The following is a 27,187-nucleotide window of genomic DNA, read 5'->3' on the forward strand; positions in this document are numbered from 1 at the left end:
AAAGTTACACCAAGGTCCTTTTTCCCAGGAAGGAGCAGAACAGGATCTCCTTTCATGCCCTCTTACCCACTTCCCTTTGCCCCCGGCAACATCCTCACTGCCCTACAACCTCTCTCTGGCCTCAATTCTGATCTAACCACCCACTGAAGCCATCCTTCAATCACTCTGCCCTTACTGCTTCCCTATGCTCCTCCCTCACTCCTCTATTTCCCACCCTGAAATACCATACCTCATGTCACCAACCCATTGCCCATCTATATAACGCTTCTTTCTACCTTCTATGCACTTTTAGTAGCTAAGAAAAGCTACAGAAACCCAGCTACGCTGTAGTTACAGTATGCAACTCTAACTACTACTAGTATGTCAATTAAAAAAAACATTAAAAACTATGGAAGTCACCTTCTAAGGTTAACTATACAATCCTAACCAATTTAACCCCAGTATTCAGTGACACATAGATTAGAAATGTCAGCAAGACCAACCTTCTGCCTAACTCCAATTTTTCATTCTTTGTTCCTTTCACACCGAAGGCCTAACTCTAGACACCTTTACACAATGAAGGGACAAATGAGTTCTAATAAGGGTTGTGTTGGGAAGTTTGTTTTTTCTCTCCAAATCCAACAAAATATTTAAGGCTTAAAATTAACTAATGGTTGTTTTCCAGCTAAAGCCACATTCTATATTTTCCAGACTCTCAAGAACCAAAAAGCAGAGACAATGCAGTCTTTTTTTATCTAGGTCAGAGCGGATCACATGTGCAAAACCAGCTGTGCTTTAAGACATTAGCACCTTGTAAGTCAGTATGTACCCTAATCTAGGTCCCTGCGGGGGGGGGGAACAACCACTCCTCTGTTTGTTATTTTGATTTCTTCTAACAGACTGAATGAGGAGTGACCTTTTCTAAACAGTTTCAATCAGAATAATGTCATTTTTATCAGCAGTGCCTTGGGGCTTGTGTGGATGAAAACAATTAAAAATAATAAGTAACAATGGCCATAAAATTCAGTGTCTCACTGTTCTCCATGTTTGTGGTTAGTTGTGCACCTCTTCCTTCTTCCCTGAGCTAATATCCATAAAAATGATATCTATAGTCTCACTTTGAAACCAGCTTTTTCTATTGCTGAAACTAGAGGAAAGGCCAATTTCTGTTGTATATGATTTTGAGCAAGAATAATCGAATGGGGATAAAATATGGCCTATTCAGAGCATGCCTTAGTATTTTTAGATGCGTCTATGACAATATTCTACTCCAAAACCAAAGTATAGGCAACTCCACTACAAATCATTATATCACAATAAAAAAGGTTTCAGAGTAACAGCCGTGCTAGTCTATATTCGCAAAAAGAAAAGGAGTACTTGTGGCACCTTAGAAACTAACCAATTTATTTGAGCATAAGCTTTTGTGAGCTACAGCTCACTTCATCGGATGCATACTGTGGAAACTGCAGAAGACATTATATACACAGAGACCATGAAACAATACCTCCTCCCACCCCACTCTCCTGCTGGTAATAGCTTATCTAAAGTGATCACTCTCCTTACAATGTGTATGATAATCAAGTTGGGCCATTTCCAGCACAAATCCAGGTTTTCTCACCCCCCCTCCCCTTCCAAAAACCACACACACAAACTCACTCTCCTGCTGGTAATAGCTTATCCAAACTGACCACTCTCCTTACAATGTGCATAAAATCAAGGTGGGCCATTTCCAGCACAAATCCAGGTTTTCTCACCGCCCCCCCCCCCCCCAAACACACACACACACAAACTCACTCTCCTGCTGGTAATAGCTCATCCAAAGTGACCACTCTCCTTACAATGTGCATGATAATCAAGGTGGGCCATTTCCAGCACAAATCCAGGTTTTCTCAACCCCCCCCCCACACACACACAAACTCACTCTCCTGCTGGTAATACCTCATCCAAACTGACCACTCTTCTTACAATGTGTATGATAATCAAGGTGGGCCATTTCCAGCATTTCCCCTTGTTTTTTCCTACCTCCCCCCAGACGTTCTGGTTAAACTTGGATTTATGCTGGAAATGGCCCACCTTGATTATCATACACATTGTAAGGAGAGTGGTCAGTTTGGATAAGCTATTACCAGCAGGAGAGTGAGTTTGGGGGGGGGGGGGGTTTTGAGAAAACCTGGATTTGTGCTGGAAATGGCCCACCTTGATTATCATGCACTTTGTAAGGAGAGTGGTCACTTTGGATGAGCTATTATCAGCAGGAGAGTGAGTTTGTGTGTCGGGGGGGGTGTGTGAGGAAACCTGGATTTGTGCTGGAAATGGCCCACCTTGATTTTCATACACATTGTAAGGAGAGTGGTCACTTTGGATGAGCTATTACCAGCAGGAGAGTGAGTTTGTGTGTGTGGTTTTTGGAAAAGGGGGGTGTGTGAGAAAACCTGGATTTGTGCTGGAAATGGCCCAACTTGATTATCATACACATTGTAAAGAGAGTGGTCACTTTGGATGGGCTATTACCAGCAGGAGAGTGGGGTGGGAGGAGGTATTGTTTCATGGTCTCTGTGTATATAATGTCTTCTGCAGTTTCCACATTATGCATCCGATGAAGTGAGCTGTAGCTCATGAAAGCTTATGCTCAAATAAATTGGTTAGTCTCTAAGGTGCCACAACTACTCCTTTTCTTTTTACAATAAAAAAGGTCAGCCTGAAGATGTAGGTGAGTGTTAGCAAGATAATTCTTTGGAAAAACACCAAAACTTAATAGACTGATTTCCAGAGACAGAGAGCAAGAGAGAATTCTTCAGTTCCATCCATCCTCCTGCTGTTGGAGAAGAGGAACCCCGCTTCTTTTGCTTGCGGCTATGCCTGGTTGTCAACATTGTACAAAGCTTTGTCAGCAACATTTCTCCAAATACAGGCAGGGTTCCAGCTCTGAAACTAGTATAATTCATATTTAATCCCAGGCTCCCAGCACTTTTTTTTGTTGTTGATAAAAGGAAATCTTTTTAACCACTTTTCTTTCAGAAGAGATAAGCGTCCTCAAGAGTCATGATGGTTAAGAGGTGCTGAGCAGGGCTTTGGAGCACGGAGCAGCTCCAGAGCAGTGGAGCTGCAGGTTTTTGCCTGGAGCGGGAGCGGAGCCGGAGCACAGCTCCAAAGCCCTGGTGCTGAGCACCACAACTCTATTGAAATCAATGCTGGAGGTCCATCATCTAATAGGATTTGGCCCAAACTGGTTATATTGATTATTTTTATCTATGCAAAGTGAGCGTCTTTATAATCTTCTGTAAATGCAAAGTTTGAAAGACGTACAGTACATTGTGGTGGATTCAAAGGCAAGTTTAATTTTGATAACAATAATGAAAAATTAAGGAAAAATATGATAATCATTGCACACACATTCTGTTTTTATACATAGCTGTAAAAATGTTGACTTCTTGAAGATCGTGTTTTTTTCTTAGGGAGAAAATACAGCATATTACCAGCACATCAAAATCAATAAATATTCAAATGGATGTCACATGTACAAACAAACAAAAACTCAGGGTTGTGACTTTTCATGATTCCAAAACCTTTAGGACACTATTTTTAATGTACAAAATATTTATGTTTGTGTTAAAGCCTATTCATGCAATATAGACTGACTGAGATTTGTGTCTTGTTTGAGTCCATATCATGTCTAAGCCTAGATTTTAAAATGTGCTATACAAATGGAATAAGTTCAGCTAACTTAAAATCATAAGGCTTACCATATAATGAGTAATAAGAGAAACACAAGCCATAAAATGGTGTTATTGCAAGGTTGTAATCTTTAGCGTTTTATTTGTTTTGATGATACAGTATCCAATGCGGTTCAATTACACTTTATTTTTGCAGTAAACAAAAAAGTTAATGAATGTGATTAGACAAAGTCTAATAACGGCACCAAAACCTAATTACATATTTATAACAGCTGTCATATTCACAGCCATTCAAATTCAGTTATGTTTTCAACTGCTTCCTTGAATGCTGCCTAGAGGAGAAACATACCCACACAAGTGCCAGCCACAAAGGCTTCTCAGGCTTCGACAAAATTGTTTCCTTACCTCAGCCATGGAATTTGGTCCCTGAACTGCCATTTGTCTCCACCCTTCCCTTGTACCTCAGACTCGTTTCTCACTGATGACTATGGGAACTGACCACCACTGATGATATTAAATGGGCTACAACAAACATTCTATTGTTAAGTGATCCCACTGATATCCATTCAAGGGCCGGGGGAAGGACACTAAGATGGGCCAGCACACATACAGGCTTATGAGGCATGGATTGTAATAGAGAAATATTGAAAGATAAAGACACTTTGGGGAGTATGATTTGCTGTGATAAGTTAGCAGCAGAAACTATAGAATGGAAAGAGGAAGGAAGGGGGCAGAGTGGGGAGTGGTAGTTAGATGTAAAAAAGATCTGGGGCAGGGGAACTTGTATTCTTGTGTAGAGAAATTCAAGGCTAGTAACTGATGGCAGTAAGGGCGAGTGTACTTGGATTTTTTATCCCAGTGATGAAAGAGCACTTAGATTAGAGACAGCCTAAGTCACCTGCCAGAGTAGGTAAGAAGCCAACCTGAACCCAAACATTGTAGAGAAATGTATAGTTTCAGTATGGCATTTTCACATCCACAATGTTCAACAGGGACCCTTTTCTTCCCAAATACAGACCCAGTGAATAAGAGCCAAATGCATTAAATACCCTCTTTTACTTTATAAGTTCACATTTAACCACTCAATATATTTATTTGCTACTCTATGTCCTAGAGCTAAATCAGTTGGACTTGTAATAAACATTAGAGCCCCATGAATTGCATCCTCAATGTGGTCATGTATTACTTCAATTCCTACTTTCCTAAGTCGTGAGACATACATGATTCCATCATCCCTCAAGACATCATGTTGACACGTGAGGACATATGTCACAGGTAAGCCAAATAACTTGGTATCATCAGCCAAGAGTGGTGCTGCCCTTGGATCCAGAAATCCTGGATATTTTTTTCCAAGCTTGGAACTTCCATAAATGGGGCTGGCATAAACATGATCCTTTTTAAACTTTTCAGGCAGCAAATTGCTCCAGTTTACAAACCTAAACAAATGGCTTGATTCTGCAGGAACATGTCTATTGGAAGCCATAGCTTCTTTAAGAGAGACATCAGTAGTAAAGTATTCACTCCAGAATCTGACCATCAATGACTTGGGCAGAATCGGCTTGTTCTCATTTTCTTTATAGGAGGGCAAATCCAGATCAAGGGTCTGAAGAGCAGGGTAAAGTAAAGCTTGGATCTTAAGTTTAGCTTTAACTTCCGGGTCATCTAGCAACTGTAAAAATTAAAATGTTTACACAATCAATTAAAGGTTTCAGTTCCCTGACAGTGACTGAAGATCCTGTAAGAAATGGAATATGTTTATTTTACAGTATAAGCAAAATAAAACAGATTAATAAAAAGCATAAGTTCATAGGAAGGTCACCCAAGACTACATTGTTGTATAAAAGCTCTGAGAATATCTTGAATGACATTAATGGTTTTCCTATGTAAAGTGCTAATTAAAGAAATAGTTCCATATTCTGTCTTGCACTGAATGAAAATAATACATCTGAAAATGTTCTTCTTTAAAAGGGCATTAATTAGAAGTCACTGGTGCATTTCTAACTAGTAAAAAAATGCTATCCATGATTTATGAAGCACAGACTTTTGAGACTTCATTAATTATTTTGCACCACATAAGCTTTAGCCACTCTGTCTTATTAAATCTGAGGAGAGATTTAGGGCTCTAATCATTGAGCTTTCATGCATCCTTAACACATGGAGAACAAAATGAAAGTATATGAAATGAATTCAACACCATGGTTGTTTAAATGTCATCCTAGCCTAGTCATCCTCCCGGCTGTACTGACCACCAGGAACTTGGAAGATTAGCAAAGCAGCAACATTACAAAATATAAATAATTTCTTCTCAGGGCAGTAACATCTTCACTTCAGTACAGAATATCTTAACTAAACAGAACAACCTGCTTACAAGGCTGTACTACACTGACCAGTTGCTAACATTTAATCACCGTTTGCAGCAGCACTTTAATCAAAATGGACCAAATTCTGCAATTTTTTTTTTTAAAAAGTCCCCATTACATGAGGTATCACCTGAATAAGGGCTGCACGATTTGAGATGAAACTAATTATTATATTATTAAGTAGAGCTTTTTTCTGCGGGGGTATGCAGATTTGGAAGGCGCCCCCCAAGCACGTTGTGACATCAGCTACAGGGTTTATCCGTAACTGCTACAGTGTTATCAAGTGGCAGCATTAGTAAGAGCAACTCAAGTAAATTGCGCTGAGGCAGGTTGTTCAATCTGAGATACAAAAACCACATTCACCAACCTGAGAACTGATGTTTTCTATCTACCCACTTATGTCTGATTCAGCTCTCACCGACACCCGCGTAAATAGAGATGAAAACTAATGAACAGAGATACTTAAGATATTTCAATTTAAGAGCTATTTTGCTCAATTACCCCGGTAAGGAAAATGAGCAGACCAAATCTCTAGATCTGTAAAATGTAAACAACATACCTGCTGTGCCACAGCTGCAGCTAAGTTGCCTCCTGCACTGTCTCCTGAAACACAGACCCGATCTGGGTCCACCCCATAGCGTGCAAGAACGCTGGTTTGGAGGAAGAACTTCACTACAGCGTACACGTCTTCGAATTGAACCGGAAAATGATGCATAGGTGCTAATCTGTACCTTTGGGGAAGAAAAACAAATGGGTTAGCTGGAGCTGCTTGGCAAAACAAACACGTTTTAAAGATGCTAATTTTCATGAAAATTCATACACTTATTCCAGTAGCAAAATTTTACCATTTCCACCTATTTTTTTTTTCAACCTGACACTAAAAGGTTGAAATTTGTTCGCTGGGATCATGTGTAGAGCTCAGTGGTTTGAGCATTGGCCTGCTAAACCCAGGGTTGTGAGTTCAATCCTTGAGGGGGCCATTTAGGGATCTGGGGCAAAAATTGGGGATTGGTCCTGCTTTGAGCAGGGGGTTGGACTAGATGACCTCCTGAGGTCCCTTCCAACCCTGAGATTCTATGAATCTGTGAAGTTTTCATCAGAGTTAGTTGAAATGGCAATATTTTGCCAGTGGGGCTTTTCTCTCCTTCCATTCCACTGAAGATATAAACAAATCCTGGTCCTGGTAGTTATTGCCCTAATGTATTCAAAATTAGCCATGAACTTCCATTTTTATGCAATTACCACCTGACTACAATACATACAATGATTTGTTTCACTTCGATCATGCTCTCTCTGTTCCAGGGGTTGTGGTAAGAAGTACTACTAAATGTGATTGGTTTGGTGTTATTGTGATTAAAGAAATTCCCCCCTCCCTGCATATTTTGAGAACATTCTAATGCTATGTAAATGTATTCATTGCATTGTTACTGTTCTACAGATCTGTGTAATGAAAATAATTGCATATCAGCATATATCACTGGTTACAATAATTGTGCTGCTACAGAAAACATTGAGAAAAATCCCATCACCTCTAGGTGGTTACTGATTTAAACAAAGTTCATGAATGATGAAGCCGCTATTGGGAGTTAAAGCACAACTCTGTCCCAAGTAGACAACTAGTCAAATGCATAAAATACTGCGAAACACTCTACTCGTCCATCACTGAAGACACCAGAAGGACAGGCTAGGTCCTGGGCAGGGATGCATTATGTTCAAGTAGTTGGGTGGGGAGACTGTATTTATTTCCAGACTGTGGCCCAGAAGGCAAAAAAAAAAAAAATAAATCAACAAAAAATTTATTTCAGTCACTAAAGTTAGCAGATGGGGCTCTGAACATACACAGAGGGAACAGATTTGTTGTGTAAGAAGGCACCATTTTCCATCGTCACTATTCAAAGTATTTTACATTTTTAAAGATGTTTTAGAAACTAGGTGGGGGGCGGGGAATGAATGGTGCTGGTGCCATGGTGAGTCTCTGAGACAGCCTATTGATAGGATGGCTCAGAAGAGCCCTGGTTGAATGGGCTGTGTACTGAGTCTTAGTCCAGATCTTAAAAGAGGCAGTCAGCACAAATAATTTTGTGAGTGCCTGCAGCATATGTGCAGTGGAAACCTTCAAGCTGCCTGGCTGTGGCCCTTGGGGTGACAGATCGTTGGTGGATACATTCCTTCCTATTGCTTCCTCTAATCCTGCTCACCTGCATGCAGAGGTGTGCAAAAAGCAAAGAGCCTCTTTGCATCCTTTCCCTGGAGTGCATCAGGAACACAGGGTAAAATGCTGTCCTATCAGAGCAGTGCTGTTGTTCTCCCTACTCCTGCTCTCTTTCAAATTTAATGTCCCAGGCCTTCATTTCTTATCCAGAGTATTTTAAAAGAAAAATAGGGTATTTGTGGAGGAATACTTAATCCCTTGGTTGATGAACAGCCACATCACCATGGCTGACAGTTGGGGTTGGTGCCTGGGAAACCTTGATTCACAGTATAAGGCGATTAACATGAGTTTTAACAATCTAATGGAGTGCCTGTTAATTTAATGTTAGTTTTACAAGACAATGTAATTACTACAGTGGAGTCTGGTGTGCCAAGCCAATTTCCTGTTGCAAAGAGGTGGGTATTGAAACAATGGCAATCCTAGACGTAGTCTTCAATTGATTGCATTATTGTGTGCTTAATACACAGTACTGCAGGTTTTCTGTAATTAGGCCATCCATGGTCATCAGTGGTTTGCTCAGCATTGCAAATGGCTCTCTGATAGTAACATTTGGATGCTGATCTGAAAATAAAATCCATGTTTGACAGTTTATAATGAATTTCCTATGGGCAATCTTTTTCAAAAAGATGCACAGGCCTTGGGTTCTGTGGGTGCATTTGTATTGTATAGTTACATAACTATCTCAAGTAATTACATATGACAGCCTATGTCCAAAACAGATGGTGAAGAGTTACAAAAGGATCCCACAAAACTGGGTGACTGGGAAACAAAATGACAGATGAAATTCAATGTCGATAAATGTAAAGTAAGGCACATTGGAAAATATAATCCCCACTATACATACAAAATGATGGAGTCTGAATTAGCTATTACCAGTCAAGAAAGATCTTGGAGTCATTGTGGAAAATTCTCTGCAAACATCTGCTCAATGTGCAGAGGCAGTCAAAAAAGCAAACAGAATGTTTGGAACCATTAGGACCGGGATCGACAATAGGACAGAAAATATCATAAGGCCATTATACAAAGCCATGATACACCCACACATTGAATACTGCCTGCAGTTCTGGTAACTCCAGCTCAACAAAGATATATTAGAATTGGAAAGAGTACAGAGAACGACAACAAAAACTATTAGGGGTATGGAACAGTTTCCATATGAGGAGAGAGTTTAAAAAGACTGGGTCTTTTCAGCTTGGAAAAGAGGACTAAGGAGGGAAATGACAGAGATTTATAAAGTCATGAATGGTGTGGAGAAAGTGAAAGTGTTATTTACCCCTTCACAGCACACAAGAACCAGAAGTCACTCAATGAAATTAATAGGCAGCAGGTTTAAAACAAAAGGAAGTACTGCTTCACAACCGACAGTCAATCTGTGGAACTCATTGCTGGGGATGTTGTGAAGGCCAAAAGTATAACTAGGATCAATAAAGAATTAGGTGAGTTAATGGAGGATAGATCCATCAATGGCTGTTGGCCAAAATAGTCAGGGATGGAAACCCAAGCTCTGGGTGTCCCTAAGCTTCTGACTGTCAGATGCTGGGACTGGACAACCGGGGATGGACCATGTGATAATTGCCCGGTTCTGTTCATTCCCTCTGAAGTCTCTGGTACTGACCACTGTCTGAAGATAGGATAATGAGCTAGATGGATTATTGATCTGATCTGGTATGTCCATTCTTATGCTTTACATATACCATTAAATATAATGGATGTGCACTGCCAAGAACAGGGATGGGGTACTGCCTGGGTCAGACCTATTACAGAGGCACAGGGCCTCCACACAGATAGCACTGGCCACTTGCAGATTTCTAGAGATTCACATGAATACATGGGGGTTTAATCAAGTTTGGGGTTGCCATTGCAGTCTTTTCTTGGGGAGGGAAATGCCATGTTGCACTCCCCTGCACCAGCCTGGCAAGTGTAGTGGGGAAAGACTCAGTAAGCAGATCATGGAAACTTCCTTCCTCTGCAATACTTCCCATGGACTCTTCTGCAGAAGGGTGTAGGCTTTTCTACTATGCCCAACACTCTAGTAATGGAGTTCCTGTGATAAATCTCTTGCTTCAAGGATATAGAATTCAGCTATAAAAAAATCTATTCCTGGTGTGAACTTGGTTAAAATGGAGAGTTGCAATTTTCTAAATAAAATCAAACTGTATATTTCAAAGTTATAAAAATGTGAAAAAGAAGAAACAGAGCAGCTTCAAATGCCTTTTAAAAGGTGCAAAAAATGGCTTCCAAACTTTAGCTGATTTTCCCCCATATTGTATATGCCTGTTGAACATGGACCCATTCTTTTTAATAGACAAAGACACAACTAAATAAAATACTGAACTAATTGAAAATCAGCTTACCCCATCATCACCCTATGGTGGCCAGGTGCCCAGTTTTCAACCAGAATGTCTGGTCGAAAAGGGAACCTGACAGTGTCTGGTCAGCTCCACTGACCAGACACCCAAAGTCTGGTTACTGTGGGAGAGGGAGGTGGGGAGGCACTGGGTCATCACCTGCACCTGCCCCTGCTCAGCCGGGGCTGCCTCCTATGTGGATTGGGCAGCTGCAGCTCCGAGCCCTGGCTCTGCAGGGGAGTCTCTCCTGACCCAGGAGGAGAGTGGGGCATGCAGGTAGGAGGGGGAAAAGCAGCAAGCAATGAGGGGGAAGGGAAAAGAGGAGTGGACTGGGGCAGGGCCTGGGGTGGAAGAGGTGGGGCCGGAGAGTGTCCAGTTTTTAAATGTTACCAAATTGGCAACCCTACCTCCCCCCTGCACAAGCCAACATAATTTAATTTCACTTTGTAATGGCATTATAAAGGTGTGGATTCCATGCAAGTCTTTCCAGCTATTTGAATGAGCTGCTTTGGATCAGGCCCTCTGGAAGGAGAAGGGAAAGCATTCAGGAAAGGTGCTGCTCTTTTCCTTCCTCACCTATTCCTTGGAAAGGGATCTGCAGGACTTGGCTCTTGTCTGTTCACTTTTCTGCAGGGAAGATTTGTCCTAAATAGAAAGTGCCTATAACTATGGGCTGGGCACATTTGGAGAAGTAGGGATTATCCCTGCACAGGATACAGAGCAGAAGTTTAGCTACCCACCCCCCTCACAAAAGAATACCGACACACCACCACCAGGAGAGTGTTCACTCTTAAAATCTTTGCAGTTTTTGTTTGCAAGTAATTATCGTTAACCACATAAAACACACCCCCCAACACAAATATATAGTAAACAAAGGATCATTTATCCCAACCCCTAATTCAGTCTAGAAACAGAATCGCTCTTACTCGACTGATATGACAACAGCATTTAGCTCGTTTGCCGTCCATCTTGACAGGAGGTCATAGGGCTCCATGGCTGAAATGAAATAAGTCACTTAAAGCATATTTGATTGCACTTATACACAAATATGTAAACAGCTCCACATTTCTCTTGGCAGAAGTCCTCTGGTCCCTTTCCAAAATCTCCACAGTTCAGTGCCTTCACAGCAATGCAATTCAACTGTTGTACAATGGACTTTATCGAGAAGCACAACGTAAACAAATGATTCAATATTGCTTGAACACTATCCAAGAAGACATCCATGAAAGAGCAATGTATTATTTAAACTCATGAAAGCTTGGATTTTATGACAGACAAAAAAGGAATGAAAATTACATCGAGGAGGAGCAGATTTATCTCTCAGTCACATGTGTGCAACCATGCTGAAATTAAAGGGGTTGCATGTGTGTTAGAGATGAGAAATTTGTCTCAGTCTCTGGCAGACTAGCAACCACCCTCCCTAGTACATAGGGAGCAATGCAAGGTAAGCTATTTAGTGATCATTAGGAATTTAAGCCATAGATGCTTTTGTTTGTGATGCCAGTTTGGCTGCTCATCCTAAAATGGTAATTTAATGACTAGGAGGACTTGTGGCACCTTAGAGACTAACCAATTTATTTGAGCATGAGCTTTCGTGAGCTACAGCTCACTTCATCGGATGCATACTGTGGAAATTGCAGAAGACATTATATACACAGACACCATGAAACAATACCTCCTCCCACCCCACTCTCCTGCTGGTAATAGCTTATCTAAAGTGATCATCAAGTTGGGCCATTTCCAGCACAAATCCAGGTTTTCTCACGCTCCGCCCCCCCACAGACAAACTCACTCTCCTGCTCGCAGCAGGAGAGTGAGTTTGTGTGGGGGGGGGGTGAGAAAACCTGGATTTGTGCTGGAAATGGCCCACCTTGATTATCATGCACATTGTAGGGGGAGTGGTCACTTCGGATGAGCTATTACCAGCAGGAGAGTGAGTTTGTGTGTGTATGGGGGTGGGGGAGTGAGAAAACCTGGATTTGTGCTGGAAATGGCCCACTTTGATTTTCATGCAGGTTGTAAGGAGAGTGGTCACTTTGGATAGGCTATTACCAGCAGGAGAGTGAGTTTGTGTGTGTGGTTTTTGGAGGGGGGTGAGGGGGTGAGAGAAGCTGGATTTCTGCAGGAAATGGCCCACCTTGATTATCATACACATTGTGAAGACAGTGGTCACTTTTGATGGGCTATTACCAGCAAGAGAGTGAGTTTGTGTGTGGGGGGGCGGAGGGTGAGAAAACCTGGATTTGTGCTGGAAATGGCCCAACTTGATGATCACTTTAGATAAGCTATTACCAGCAGGAGAGTGGGGTGGGAGGAGGTATTGTTTCATGGTGTCTGTGTATATAATGTCTTCTGCAATTTCCACAGTATGCATCCGATGAAGTGAGCTGTAGCTCACGAAAGCTCATGCTCAAATAAATTGGTTAGTCTCTAAAGTGCCACAAGTCCTCCTTTTCTTTTTGCGAATACAGACTAACACGGCTGTTACTCTGAAACCTGAAATCCAATGACTGTAATAAATGATTATAAAGTACATTAAGAAGAAGCAGACAATGTTTGCGATGAGGGAAAAGATGACTGGGTGTGAGTGTGAGAGACAAGAGAAATCATTCCAATTAAATAATACTAGCAAACGCAGAGCACAAAAAATTAAAACATTTTAAAATGCCTTGTTGGAAGTAATGTGGAAGAAGACTAAGCAAAAACAAGCAGGGAGATAGTCTCCAATAGCAAACTGAAACAAAAGAGATCTACTTTTCCTTCTTCCAGGAGAATGCACAGCATCAGAAATGCCGAACTGATAGCAAAAGATTTCCCTAAATGGAAGAGACCCTTTTAAATTACACATGTGGTTTGGACTTATTTATACAACATAGCACCCCAGGGGAACCATGACGGACATGGAGAAATATAATTAATGCAGTGGTACCTAATGAAGCAAGTTCAGTAACAACTTCTTTTGTCTTTTTTTTGTAACACATTTTCCCTGCCAGTGAAAACACAAGACAGATAGGGCTTTTGCTCTAATTTCTGAAAATGATCTCTTAATTCAGGCCTTTCCTACATGCAGAGTACTAAAATCACCCTCAGTGGTGAAAGAAACGTAACATATAAGTTAATGCATAACTCTGTCTTCTCGTGAGGAAAAGGGGACCCTCCAATATATACTACACATTCACTTGTTAGGAATGCTTCCTAATTCTGGCATTCTGAATATGTACCTTCTAACAGAAGATGTAAAGTAATCATAAGAAGGGCCTAACAACCTCTGCATTGCACCATTTGATTTCTTCCCATTTTCTCTCTATGGTCATTCTTAAAAGGCATGGGCAATCTTAGGATCTGGGCCAATCAAAATACATTTTAGGCGGCAAAAGATACCAGATTGCCCTCTAGGTTGTCAGAGAGGATGGTGGTTGCTTTCCCTCTCCTCCTCTGGAGACATCAGAATCATGTGGAGAAGCATCTGATAGCCAGAGCTCTTCTCTACCTCCCATTCCTTTCCCCTGGGTTGTCTCTGCACTTGCCCCTGTGAGATCCCGATGACTCCAGGACACTTCTCTCCTCTGCACTCAGCCCATTCCCATGAACACCCACCCATCACTCACAGTTAACCCAAGAGAAACTCAGTCCCTCCCTTGTGATGGACACTTCTCCCTCCCCATGAGGCTCCACCATGAGCACTGTCCCATCTGTGGGTCAGCCTTTCATAGGGATTTCCTCCTTTGGGAGGCACCTGACTTCCCCATTTAGATGCTCTTCTCCCTTATGAGGGGCCTGGCTATTCCCGTTCTTGCTCCTTTCTCCTGTTTTTTAGTGTAACAAATCCATGTGCTGCAGATAAGATTTATGTGATCATATACACAGGAATGTGGAACTAGAACCTTTATTCTTCTCCTCAAAAGACATTGACCTGTGTCACCTGAGCTACAAGCGAGCTATTGCAACTGTGATTAGTAGCAGGTCCCTTATCATTTTTGTGGGCCAGTGACTAGAAGGCAATATCGTATACAAAAAACTAACACCTTATAACAGTAGGTGAGACCTTTTGTACAAGACTCTTGTTAGTGAAAAGAAGAGGTCCTTGGACTTACCTGAGCCTCCTACACACCAGCCTCCACCATGAATGTAAATCACTGCCCTTTTCAGCCCACTGGATTGCTTCCTGGGTACATACAAACGGACTGGAACATTGTTAAATTTTGTGTCAGTGACAGTCACATTTTCATCTGATATTGGTGCAGTGTACTCTATACTTGTGATCATCATCAGAACTTCCATGTAGTGCACCAGACCCAGCCACTCAGCAAACTCAGCCTAAAGTCAAAGGAAATGAAAACAAAGTAAGTTTTACCATAAGTACATCAAGTATAGACTGAATCCTACCTGTACAGTACAGGCTATGTACAATAAGGGCCGTCCTTTGCTTTATTTAAGTCAATAGGAGTTTTGCCATTAATCCTTCTCCCACTGAACTCATTCTCTAAACTAGTGGTTGCCAACTTTTTTGAGCCACTGTATCGGTTTGCCATACTAGGTCCCCAGGTGTACCACCCACTACCCACTATTTCCCCCATCTCTTTTTTGAGCTGTCATCTGTATTGGAACTTAGGCTCTTCCAAAACTCATAACTGAATGGAAGGTGGGCAGAGGGAGAACCCCAGCACTCAGCACACAAGCATATTACCATTAAGACACAGAGCAGGAGCTGGACTTCTAGGGTGAAGGCGGTGTGGCTAGAATGCTGATGTGCTCCCGGCAGCCTGGTCTGCTGGAACAGCCTGTTTGGCGCTGTTGCAGCCCCGAAACAAAGCAACGATTTGAGCTGATCTTGGAACTGGACTGATGTCTGGTATTCATTTGTGCCCTTTTGAGACCCCAGGATCAGACACCTACTCCCAAAACATGGAAGGACAAGTACTGTTAGGCACTGGCTGGAAATCACTGTCCTAAGAATTAGATAATTAAAAAAAAAAAAAAAAACAACCACCACACACACACCCCTACCAAAGCAGCCTTTCTGTTTTTAAATATTGATTTTAAATGGTTTGTCTTTTCATGGTGTCTTGTAATAGCAAAAATGATGTACAATAAACTGAACTCAAATCTTTCATTTGAATATTAATTAGCATGGGACATTCTACACCATCAGTTATGAAGGCAAACTCTTTACTGATTTCATTGTAGTTCTGCTTAAAAAATGATGGTACAATATGGTCCTGCATATTTATTTTATTTTGTCTACATGTATTACATGTTTTATACCTTCATTTCTGTAGCAATGCACAAAAATACCACATGAATCAATACAAAAACAAACAAATTACAAGTGAGATGGGCCTTATATGCCAACAGGATAAGAGGGAAGATGTGGCCAGTGGAAGCCTTTTCTCCTTCCTGAGGTAGCAGCAGGAAATTTATAGGGAGATTTTTGGTGGCTCTCTCCTCCATACCCAAAAGGCATAGGAATTTCAAATGAAGCCATACCTTCTCTGACAGGAGAAGAAATTCCCTCTGGGTTGGAGAGACAATGAGGCTAGTTCACTCAATCGCTCCATCGAAAGTAGCCCTTCCTTATTAATACATACAGTATTCTGCAGCAATCATCATACAGGAGCTGCTGCCTTTGGATCTTACCTGTGTGGGAACATTCCATGCTTTGTAGATTCATATTCGGGGAGAGGGAACACTACTGCTGTTATTAGGAATGCAGATGAACAAAAACAGAAGATCCAGTAGATAACCTTTCACTACCAGCGTCCCACAGTGCCTGAAACATATCAGCCCACATTCTTTCTCCCTCCAAACATTCTGTAAATAGATTTTAATTAGCTCTTGGAAGCTTATCTGTTAGGACAGTTTCAACCCCCAGGAGTGTTTAAAATGAAATTCCCCACCATAAATCTCTCTGACTTACTTAACTGCCCAGAACCAGCTCTGTCTTTTTTATTACATGCAAACACAAAAACTTTATGGACAATGACACAGCAAAAGAGTAACTTAACAATACAAACCAAACAGAACTGGCATTGGATCTAAAAATATCCATAGCTTCCAGATATCTGAAAGCAGGCAACAAGCTATTATGGTCTTGGTTTTGGGGGGTTTTTTTGTTTTGTTTTTTGTTTTAATGGTACAGCTGACAGTGGTCAGCAACGGACTTCATCCTCCGCTGATTATATGGATCTAATAATTAGAAACTATATCAACCTTGCTTAAAGTCAAACTGCTAATTAATGGATCTGTGCCACTGGGGGCCTCAGGAGTAATGGGAGTACTAGCTGCTGTTGCTGCAGGGGGCTGCCCCTGGGGTTCCATTGCAGGAGCAAGTGGAAGACCAGGATATAGTGCAGTACTAACTAGTTGATCACAATCATCTTAAAATCTATGACGCTTTTTGGTTAATTGGTTAACAATAAATCAATAACTGCCAAATGTTTGAAATAGCCTCTGTTCCCCACAACAGGAGGAAATTAAGAATGAAGGACTTCATGATGGTGGATATGCCTCTGGTTTGGTGATACCAACATTTGCCAAAAGGGAGGGCATGTTGTTCGTAGCTGGGAAAAGCAGGGAGGCAGAATGCTCCAGTGCTTAGGGCACTACCCTAGGACTCAGGAGTACCAAGTTTAACTTCTTGTCCCACCAGTCTTCTTGTGATGCTTAGCGTCTCTGTGCCTCAGTTCCCAGTCTGTGAAAAGGGGAATAAAGAAGTTCCCTAACTCCCCAGGGTGTTGTGAGGATAAATACATTAGACTGTGGGGAGTTCAGATATTACAGTATTGGGAGCCATATAATTATGCTCCCCTTGTTACCAGACACCACTGAAGCTTCTCTGTATAGATGTTTTCCTACACAGGTGGAGGTAGGGAGAGCGGCAACATGCTAGAAGAGACACTTGGGGTCTTGTAGGAATGTCTTGTTAAAATTCTGCCACCAGTTCAAGGGAAAGTTGGGCTAATTTCACTGCTTTTTCTGTAGTTCACCTCCTCTCCGGGGGTTCCCACAAAATGTCTGTAGCACAATCACTGTGGCATAGAGAGGTGCTGTGGAGCAGTCTGCCTTCACAGTGTACTTCCTGTGAGTTTGGGTGGCTTTCCAGTTGGAACACATCTTCTGTGAATATACAGAGCTATTCCGCATGGTCTTGGAAAGCAGATATGACGGACTAAAGTTTACTCCTAACTAGGAAAACAAGGATTTCATTGCATGAAAAATTGGGAGGTTTCTTTTGTTTTTGTTTTGGTGCAGAACAAAACTCTCTGTGTGAGACACATACATTCAAGTCCCTGCTCCAAATGAGGCAGAATAGGGACTTGACCCTGTCTCTTCCACATCTCACGGGAACAACCTTACCACTGGGTTATTGGGTATCTAGCGGTCACTCTCTCTCCTTCCTGTTTTGACCAGAAATTACATCCTGGATCTGAGAAACCTTCCCAACTTTTTTTTTTTTTTTTTTTGCCAAAACCTTTCCATTTCCACAAAAAGTTTTGGTTTTCACAAATTGGCATTTGTTGATAAAATGTTTTATCTGAAAACACTCTCTTCATTTTGGTGCAAGGATAGTTAAACCCAGCAGGTGAACTACATACTTTTCAGTACACATCACCTTTATCATTGCTTTGAAGGTCTGTGGGTATCTAGTTATGGGATTGGTGTATGTCCTCTCTCAATCTTAGACAATACATTATTTCTGTCACATTTAGTTAAATGGCTTCAAAAGCCAGGAGGATTTTGGAGACCCAACCTTTGAGGGAGAACAACCCTAAAATTCTCCCTGTGTGCGCTTTTAGAAAAGTGTACACAGTATTATGTATGCCCTTGCTGTTCTTTAGATGTTATAGCTAATCTTCTGAAAGCGGTGGTTGAATCTAGCGATGAAATGCAAATTTAGGTCACAGCATTCTTGCTGCTAGTTCAAAAAGTTAAAGTATGTGTATAGTAATGTTTCTAGAACATTTGAAAAGCCTTTAGAAGTTGATTTTAGAAATATATATATCGTTAGTACTGCAAAGAATTATGTGATGCTTCACTATGTTTCCATGTGTAACTCCTGTAAGGTTATATGCTGGGACAAAGCTCATGACAGCCAGGCTGACTCTGTTTCAGCATTCTACTTCTGCCTTGCCAATCATGTGTTATACACAGGATTTTTTTCTCCCCAGTCCTGCAGAGAACCACTGACTGAACGCTACCTGTGGTGCTGATTCAATGTTGCCTTTAGTGTAATGCTCTCTTTGCCTGATTTAAGTAGCCTGCCAACCACAGGGCACGAATAATAAGATCCGAAACATCTCTAATATACATCACAGTGCCCCTGTGTGCCCTTTCCCCATTATTCTGTTACTTTTCCAATTCTGTCTGGGATAATGAATGAATCAGCTACTTAGTATTCTATTCCATTCCTCAGAAGGGTAAGATAATTTACTTTCCATTTTTATAAGCCAGTTCAGTAGATTTTGATAGAAATATCTAGACACCAGAGTTATTCCTTATCCTGCTGAAAAGTGCCAGCAGAACTGCCATCCCAGATGGACAGAGGGAATGAAATTTATCCAGCTCATCTAAGGCTTGGGACTGATAAGGGTGTAACAGCACTGGTGTAACAGTTGGGGAAAGGCCACAGTCATGATGTTTCCCTTTCTCTGCCACACCACATGAATATAAATGTAAACATTCTGAATTTTCTGCAGTAGCTCAGTTATGTCACACGTCTTTTGAAAAAACAAACAGGTTTCTCCAGCTGAAGTGGTCAGTGGTAAGCACAGGATATTTCACATTCTTTGCTCACCACCAGTCTAACATCTCAGTTCAGAAGCCAGGGATTTCACAAATAATAAATTGTCAAAGTATTTATGTCAGTCACAGCTATAGCATTCCTATTTACTTTTCATTGTGTTTGACACACACATCCTACAACTAATCTCTTCAAAATCAAACATTCAGGTAAAGTAGATGTAAAGTTTCCTCTGTGCTGTTTCTGAATGCACAGTGTAAACAGAGAGGATATAAGTTTTTTTTAAAAAATCTGTCTTGTGTTTTCTCTGGCTTGTTTCTTCTTCCACTTGCTTTTCCTCCCTACCCCCCCTTCCAGTGGAACTCTGGGTTTTAAAAATATTGAAACCTAGTTCTTATGTTGCTTTAAAATATTTAGCAAGAACATGATGAGATTATGATACATGAGCAATGGAATAACAGAGCAATGCCACAGTGGTTGGCAAGCAAATCAGGGATTCAGCTTCTGAAATTAAAGTCAGACTCTTTTAGAATTAGACACTATCTAAGCGTTATCATACAAGGCTTATCACAAGTGATTCTGACGGGGCGGCTGAGGGAGAGACATTGGGCCAGATTCTGATCTCAGTTACGTGGCGTGATTATTATGCTGTCTCCATATCATGTGCCAGCTCCCTGAAATTGTAGCACATTTTGGCAATGAGTTATTGGTATTTTCTCTCAGCTGAAGGACCCGAATATAGTCTGGACCGTAAAGTGAGTATTATTAATGATTTGTGGCCATTACAGTGTAGTTCTAATTGCCACTGAGACAGCTAGCAATAACTTTAGTTGTGAGTTAACTGTCTCCTTCATTACTAAACTTTGGAAAATGGTGTCCCCCATAATCATGCTACATGCAAGTAGCAGAATTTGCAGTTTATTGTGAAAGTTTAATATATGATCTGGAAAGCAGAACTCATGCTAAGAATTATATAGAGGTTCCCTTCCTCCATCTTGTTTTCATTGACCCAGGGGTGGTGGTTGTGCAGTTGTGTGACCAGAAGTGCAGTTTGTCAGTACTTTTCCTTATTCTCTTTCACTTTGTTCTCTCCTCTCACTTATTGGATTTATATTTTAATAACTGACTATCCTTTTGGTAGGTAGCACTACTTTATATAATTTAGTCTATGTAATCTGGATCAGATTTTCCATATTATGAGAAACGCCCACAAGAAGGGGCTGGAGAAGAGAAGAAACTCCAAGAGTTTCCTACTGCAAATGTTACTTGCATCATCATCATTTTAGGGGGAGTAGGTGGGCTACAATTTTGGAGACCATGAACCCTCCTGGCTCTCTGCATCTCCTGAAAATGGAACTGCCTTCCATGACCTGTTCCACAGGAATGACTAGTGCTTCATTGACCTTGGCCCCAAGGGAAGTTTGGTATCAACCACATCAGCATAGTTCTAGTATTAATAAAACTAGACACCAATTACTGATGATACCCGAGTAACCTGCAAGTAGGTAACAGGCCACATTTGGCAGTGACATACAGAATTTGGGTGTAAACAATAAAATAGTGTCATTTATACTAACTTGGATGTGCAAAATCAGTAACTTACGTGCAAAGGGGACTGAAGAGAAGTGTCACAGAAAAAGCATCCCTCTGGCAGAATGAAGGCCTCTCCAATGTTGTTATACCCTCAGGTAGTTACTTTTCCTGCTGCACAGCAACTTCCACATCCTCAATATGTAAGTTACTCATTTTACACGTACACAGATCTGGCATTTTGTGCAAGTGACACTTTTGCCACTTACACCACACATGCAACTTTTGCATCACTGTTTAAGTCACTGCTGAATTTAGCCCAGCAAGCCAGAGTTTGATCTCAATTGCTACAAACATAAATCCATGCAGCTTCACTGATGTTTGTGGAGCTATTTTAGATTCACATTTTAATGTTACTAAATAGACCCAAGGATCCACCATCACATATTCTGATTTAATAGTAAGATATGGTTTTCAATAATTGGATGGGTTTAATCCAAATCATTTAACAAAGCTCAGGAGTATTGAAGAAAGCAATACTGTGTTGGCAGATGGATTGAATAAGATCACATAACAGATCTTTTCTGTCTTTAATTTCTAGGATTCTGCCAGTGGTAAAATACATATGAAGAGGTACCTTTGTTGGATTTTTAATAAACTTTAATTTTCAAAAGAGTGTTCTCCAGTGACACCTTTTTAAAAAGGTAAAAGTTTATTTGATGCTATGTTAAACCCCAGAATTATAAAGAATTAGTTAAAGTGCAGAATTAAGGCTGATGGGGAAAGCTGTATAGAAATGCAAGGCCTTGTTGTGAATTGTATTTAGAGTAGAATTCAGAAAGATCATATGCATCTCAGGTTATAGTCAGTTTATTTTTTAAATCTGCCCACAGACTTCATATTTAAGAGCCCTTTGCTTCATTCCACTGGAGCAAATAACATTAAAATGGATAAAAAACACCAGAACAGTAGCAGGGGAGAAATAGTGGTTCCTTAACTTCATACTGCTTCACTCACTGTGACCCACAGAAGTACACCTATGCCAACCAACTCTGTACTGCAGGGCCTCTGGAGGGTTTCAGAGAGAGGTCTGAGCAGAAACTGGGCAATGGTCTCTTTGTGGCATTTTCCCCCTCTCTGAAGCTTATGCTGTCCCCTAGGCATCTGCTATTCTCTCAAGATGGGCAGTTGAACATGCCAATCAAGTAGAGGCAATGAGTGCATTTCCTCTGAGGGAGCTACGCTGCCAGAAATTATGAGGAGGTTGAGCAACACAACAGAACAGCTGGTACTCTGCAGGTTTCCAGCTTCCTTTTCCATTTGGTCCAGAGGATCTGCAGGATTAAGAGGCTAAACCTTCTCTCTCTCCCATCCTCAAATCTCTCCCATGTTGGGAGCATGCATCAATATCTCCGCAAGGTGAGCCAAATGGAGTTTCTGGAGCTCTCTCTTCTCCCATGGGTTCTATCACCAGGGAGAGGGTAGTGTGTGCCTTTACATTTTTCCTCCCTGTACTAGAGGCTAAAGGTGTAATTAAGAGTGATGGATCCAAAACAAATCCTCAAATGTGGCTCACCAAAACTTGCATGCTTTATTCTTATCACTATCTGAGGATGTTTAAACCTAACTGAAGTTTCAAACAAAAGTCCCCACGACTCAAGTATCAGCTTTGAGAATTCTCTAATGGGTGTAACCAGTTAAATGTATTAACTCCATTTAATTGAAATTAATACCTTAATTTCTTGAGTAAACTTCAAAAATGTGTTTCAGCTAAATTTCTCATTGGCAAGGTATAGGTCTGAAGTGTAATTTCTTAAATTTATTCCGATTTGCAATTGCATATGTTGCAGTAAAAGCTATATCAGAAAGGAACACAGAATGAGTGATAAAGATAGCACAACATTTGCCAAGGGCCTTCATCAACAAGTAGGTCCAGATTCCATTAATGCAATTAAAAACCAAACTGTGGATATACTTTTACAGTTGCAACACAGAAAATATGGAGCTTATTAATAACAAAGATGTTATATAAATTCATGCATAGCCCAGAATTTTTGGCATAAAACAGGTGTCAGAGTTTTTTTAAAAAAGATAATCAAACAGCACATTCTGCTTCTATTTTTCACACCCAGGAGATTGAGTAACACCAGCAGCTAATTAGCTAGTCAACCACAAACTTTTGCAAAATTATGATGTAACTTCTTCTGTTACCTTTTTTCCTATTTTGTATACTTTACATTAGTAACAGAGTAAATTAGTAACAGAGTAGATCACTTTATTATATTTGTTACAGTTTCACAAGATATAATCCTGAAAGATGACAATTAAGATTTAAAAAACTGTATCAAAAGATTAAAGCTATCGAAGTATTCTGAATAGAGCTCTTCAATTTGAAGACGCTTCATTTCAGTTTGTGGCCTAGGCAACCACAGAAGTACTGCAAGCAGTCTGGACCATGCTGTCAATTTTAAATAGAAATGTGATCTATACCTATTGTGACAGCCCACTTCATCAGATACATGCAGTGGAAAATACAGTTGGAAGATACATATATATATATATATATATATACACACACACAGAGAACATGAAAAAAATGGGGTTGCCATACCAACTCTTCATGAGACCAATCGATTAAGGTGGGCTATTATCAGCAGGAGAAAAAAAACTTTTGTATGTGATCTATACCTATTGTAATCAGGCCAGATGGCTACAGGGAAATGATTTTTTTTTTTCATTTTCCCATATTTTAATAAAAATACATCTGGAAAAAAAATCAGTCCTGGGGGAGAGGAAGGGTGGGCAGCAAGACAACCCCACACCCAGGCCCAATGCCAGGATCCAGCCTGGGGGGCCCAGTGACAAGGAGCTCCAAGGAGACGCTACTTCTTCTGTTTGGGGGCAGGTCTGTAAATCCCAACCACTACAACATGGTCTCGCTCATAGGGCTCCAGCGTCAGCTGCTCCTGGGGTTTCATGTTCTCCTGCTGCATCTTCTTCACCTCGGAGGCGAAGACTGCCTCAGGCACCACTGTGGAGTCGATGCAGTTGGCCTTGATGGAGATGATGAACTGCCCTCTGTTCTTCAGGAATTTGTGAGCATTTAGGGCTACAATGCGCAACTGGTTGGGCTGGGCCATGTCAGCGAAGATCATGTCCACCATCCCGATCAGCATGCGGTACTTGTGCGGGTGCCACATGTCCTCGATGACGGGGATGATGTTGGTGCGTTGAGTGATAGAAGGCAGATATATTAGCCCCAGGTTAAGTAGGTCCCTTTTCCCTGGGTAAGGTAACAGGGAAGGTTCCAGAACAATCAGGAACTTTCTGCTAACAATTAAGGCAGACAGGCTGATTAGATCACCTGCAGCCAATCAAGAAGCTGCCAGAATCAATTAAGACAGGCAGGCTAATCGGGGCACCTGGGTTTAAAAAGGAGCTCACTTCAGTTTGTGGTGTGCGTGCGAGGAGCTGGGAGCAAGAAGCTGAGAGTGAGAAGGCGTACTACTGGAAGACTGAGAAGTACAAGCATTATCAGACATCAGGAGGAAGGTCCTGTGGTGAGAATAAAGAAGGTGTTGGAAGGAGGCCATGGGGAAGGAGCCCAGGGAGTTGTAGACGTCACGCAGCTGTTACAGGAGCCACTGTAGACAGCTGCAATCCACAGGGCCCTGGGCTGGAACCCAGAGTAGAGGGCGGGCCCGGGTTCCCCCATCCCTCCAACTCCCTATTTGATACCGGAGGAGTTGACCTGGCCTGTGGGTTCCACCAGAGGGGAAGGTCTCTGGCCTGTTCCCTGATCCAAAAGGTCAATCAGCAGGGACTGCGGGGATTGCTCTTCTTCCTTTTCCCAATGCTGGCCAGTGATGAGGCTAACTGAGCGAATGGCAGATTTGAGCCACAAAAGTGAATCATAGAATATCAGGGTTGGAAGGGACCTCAGAGGTCATCTAGTGCAACCCCCAGCTCAAAGCAGGACCAATCCCCAACTAAATCATCCCAGCCAGGGCTTTGTCAAGCCTGACCTTAAAAACTTCCAAGGAAGAAGATTCCACCACCTCCCTAGGTAACGCATTCCAGTGTTTCACCACCCTCCTAGTGAAAAAGTTTTTCCTAATATCTAACCTAAACCTCCCCCACTGCAACTTGATACCATTACTCCTCGTTCTGTCATCTGCTACCATTGAGAACAGTCTAGAGCCATCCTCTTTGGAACCACCTTTCAGGTAATTGAAAGCAGCTATCAAATTCCCCCTCATTCTTTTCTTCCTCAGACTAAACAATACCAGTTCCCTCAGCCTCTCCTTATAAGCCATGTGTCTAGTCCCCTAATCATTTTTGTTGCCCTCCGCTGGACGTTTTACAATTTTTTCACATCCTTCTTGTAGTGTGGGGCCCAAAACTGGACACAGTACTCCAGATGAGGCCTCACCAATGTCGAATAGAGGGGAACAATCACGTCCCTCGATCTGCTGGCAATACCCCTACTTATACATTCCAAAATGCCATTGGCCTTCTTGGCAACAAGGGCACACTGTTGACTCATATCCAGCTTCTTGTCCACTGTAACCCCTAGGTACTTTTCTGCAGAACTGCTGCCTAGCCATTCACTCCCTAGTCTGTAGCAGTGCATGGGATTCTTCTGTCCTAAGTGCAGGACTCTGCCCTTGTTCTTGTTGAACCTCATCAGATTTCTTTTGGCCCAATCCTCTAATTTATCTAGGTCCCTCTGTATCCTATCCCTACCCTCCAGCGTATCTACCTCTCCTCCCAGTTTAGTGTCATCTGCAAACTTGCTGAGGGTGCAATCCACGCCATCCTCCAGATCATTAATGAAGATATTGAACAAAACTGGCTCCAGGACCGACCCTTGGGGCACTCCACTTGATACCGGCTGCCAACTAGACATGGCGCCATTGATCACTACCCGTTGAGCCCGACAATCTAGCCAACTTTCTATCTACCGTATAGTCCATTCATCCAGCCCATACTTCTTTAACTTGCTGGCAAGAATACTGTGGGAGACTGTGTCAAAAGTTTTGCTAAAGTCAAGGAATAACACATCCACTGCTTTCCCCTCATCCACAGAGGCAGTTATCTTGTCATAGAAGGCAATGAGATTAGTCAGGCATGACTTGCCCTTGGTGAATCCATGCTGACTGTTCCTGATCACTTTCCTCTCCTCTAAGTGCTTCAGAATTGATTCCTTGAGGACCTGCTCCATGATTTTTCCAGGGAATGAGGTGAGGCTGACTGACCCGTAGTTCCCCAGATCCTCCTTCTTCCCTTTTTTAAAGATGGGCACTACATTAGCCTTTTTCCAGTCGTCCGGGACCTCCCCCGATCACCGTGAGTTTTCAAAGATAATGGCCAATGGCTCTGGAATCACATTCGCCAACTCCTTTAGCATTCTTGGATGCAGAGCATCCGGCCCCATGGACTTGTGCTTCTCCAGCTTTTCTAAATAGTCCCGAACCACTTCTTTCTCCACAGAGGGCTGGTCACCTCCTCCCCATGCTGCGCTGCCCAGTGCAGTAGTCTGGGAGCTGACCTTGTTTGTGAAGACAGAGGCAAAAAAAAGCATTCAGTACATTAGCTTTTTCCACATCCTCTGTCACTAGGCTGCCTCCCTCATTCAGTAAGGGGCCCACACTTTCCTTGACTTTCTTCTTGTTGCTAACATACCTGAAGAAACCCTTCTTGTTACTCTTAACATCTCTTGCTAGCTGCAACTCCAAGTGTGATTTGGCCTTCCTGATTTCACTCCTGCATGCCTGAGCAATATTTTTATACTCCTCCCTGGTCATTTGTCCAATCTTCCACTTCTTGTAAGCTTCTTTTTTGTGTTTAAGATCAGCAAGGATTTCACTGTCATATTTACTATTCTTTCTACACATCGGGATGGTTTGTCCCTGTAACCTCAATAAGGATTCTTTAAAATTCAGCCAGCTCTCCTGGACTCCTTTCCCCCTCATGTTATTCTCCCAGGGGATACTGCCCATCAGTTCCCTGAGGGAGTCAAAGTCTCCTTTTCTGAAGTCCAGGGTCCATATTCTGCTGCTCTCATTTCTTCCTTGTGTCAAGATCCTGAACTCGACCATCTCATGGTCACTGCCTCCCAGGTTCCCATCCACTTTTGCTTCCCCAGCTAATTCTTCCCAGTTTGTGAGCAGCAGGTCAAGAAGAGCTCTGCCCCTAGTTGGTTCCTCCAGCACTTGCACCAGGAAATTGTCCCCTACACTTTCCAAAAACTTCCTGGATTGTCTGTGCACAGCAGTATTGCTCTCCCAGCAGGTATCAGGGTGATTAAAGTCTCCCATGAGAACCAGGGCCTGCGATCTAGT

At 41.9% G+C, this 27,187-nt stretch overlaps 1 protein-coding gene across 7 annotated transcripts in view; it reads right to left on the reverse strand.

The window, feature by feature from the left end:
- Nucleotides 1-3,490: 3,490 nt before the first annotated feature.
- The window catches only part of LOC102944282 (arylacetamide deacetylase), a 35,914-nt gene continuing 12,217 nt past the window's right edge, over nucleotides 3,491-27,187 (reverse strand). Inside the window, exons 1-6 of one of the 7 annotated variants that reach the window (XM_043522762.1) lie at nucleotides 16,588-17,029; nucleotides 15,261-15,465; nucleotides 14,668-14,890; nucleotides 11,500-11,569; nucleotides 6,573-6,744; nucleotides 3,491-5,322 (exon numbers count right to left, since the gene is read on the reverse strand). In XM_043522762.1, the coding sequence (XP_043378697.1) occupies nucleotides 4,714-5,322; nucleotides 6,573-6,744; nucleotides 11,500-11,569; nucleotides 14,668-14,890; nucleotides 15,261-15,465; nucleotides 16,588-16,622 (1,314 nt within the window). In that variant the 5' untranslated portion in view covers nucleotides 16,623-17,029 and the 3' untranslated portion in view covers nucleotides 3,491-4,713. Of the gene's footprint in view, nucleotides 5,323-6,572; nucleotides 6,745-11,499; nucleotides 11,570-14,667; nucleotides 14,891-15,260; nucleotides 15,466-16,210; nucleotides 17,030-27,187 lie in introns of those variants that run through there. The other 6 variants (XM_027819807.3, XM_043522764.1, XM_043522763.1 and 3 more) reach the window with 6 other exon arrangements.

This window comes from Chelonia mydas, chromosome 9 (genome assembly GCF_015237465.2).
Source record: "Chelonia mydas isolate rCheMyd1 chromosome 9, rCheMyd1.pri.v2, whole genome shotgun sequence".
NCBI lineage: Eukaryota > Metazoa > Chordata > Testudines > Cheloniidae > Chelonia > Chelonia mydas.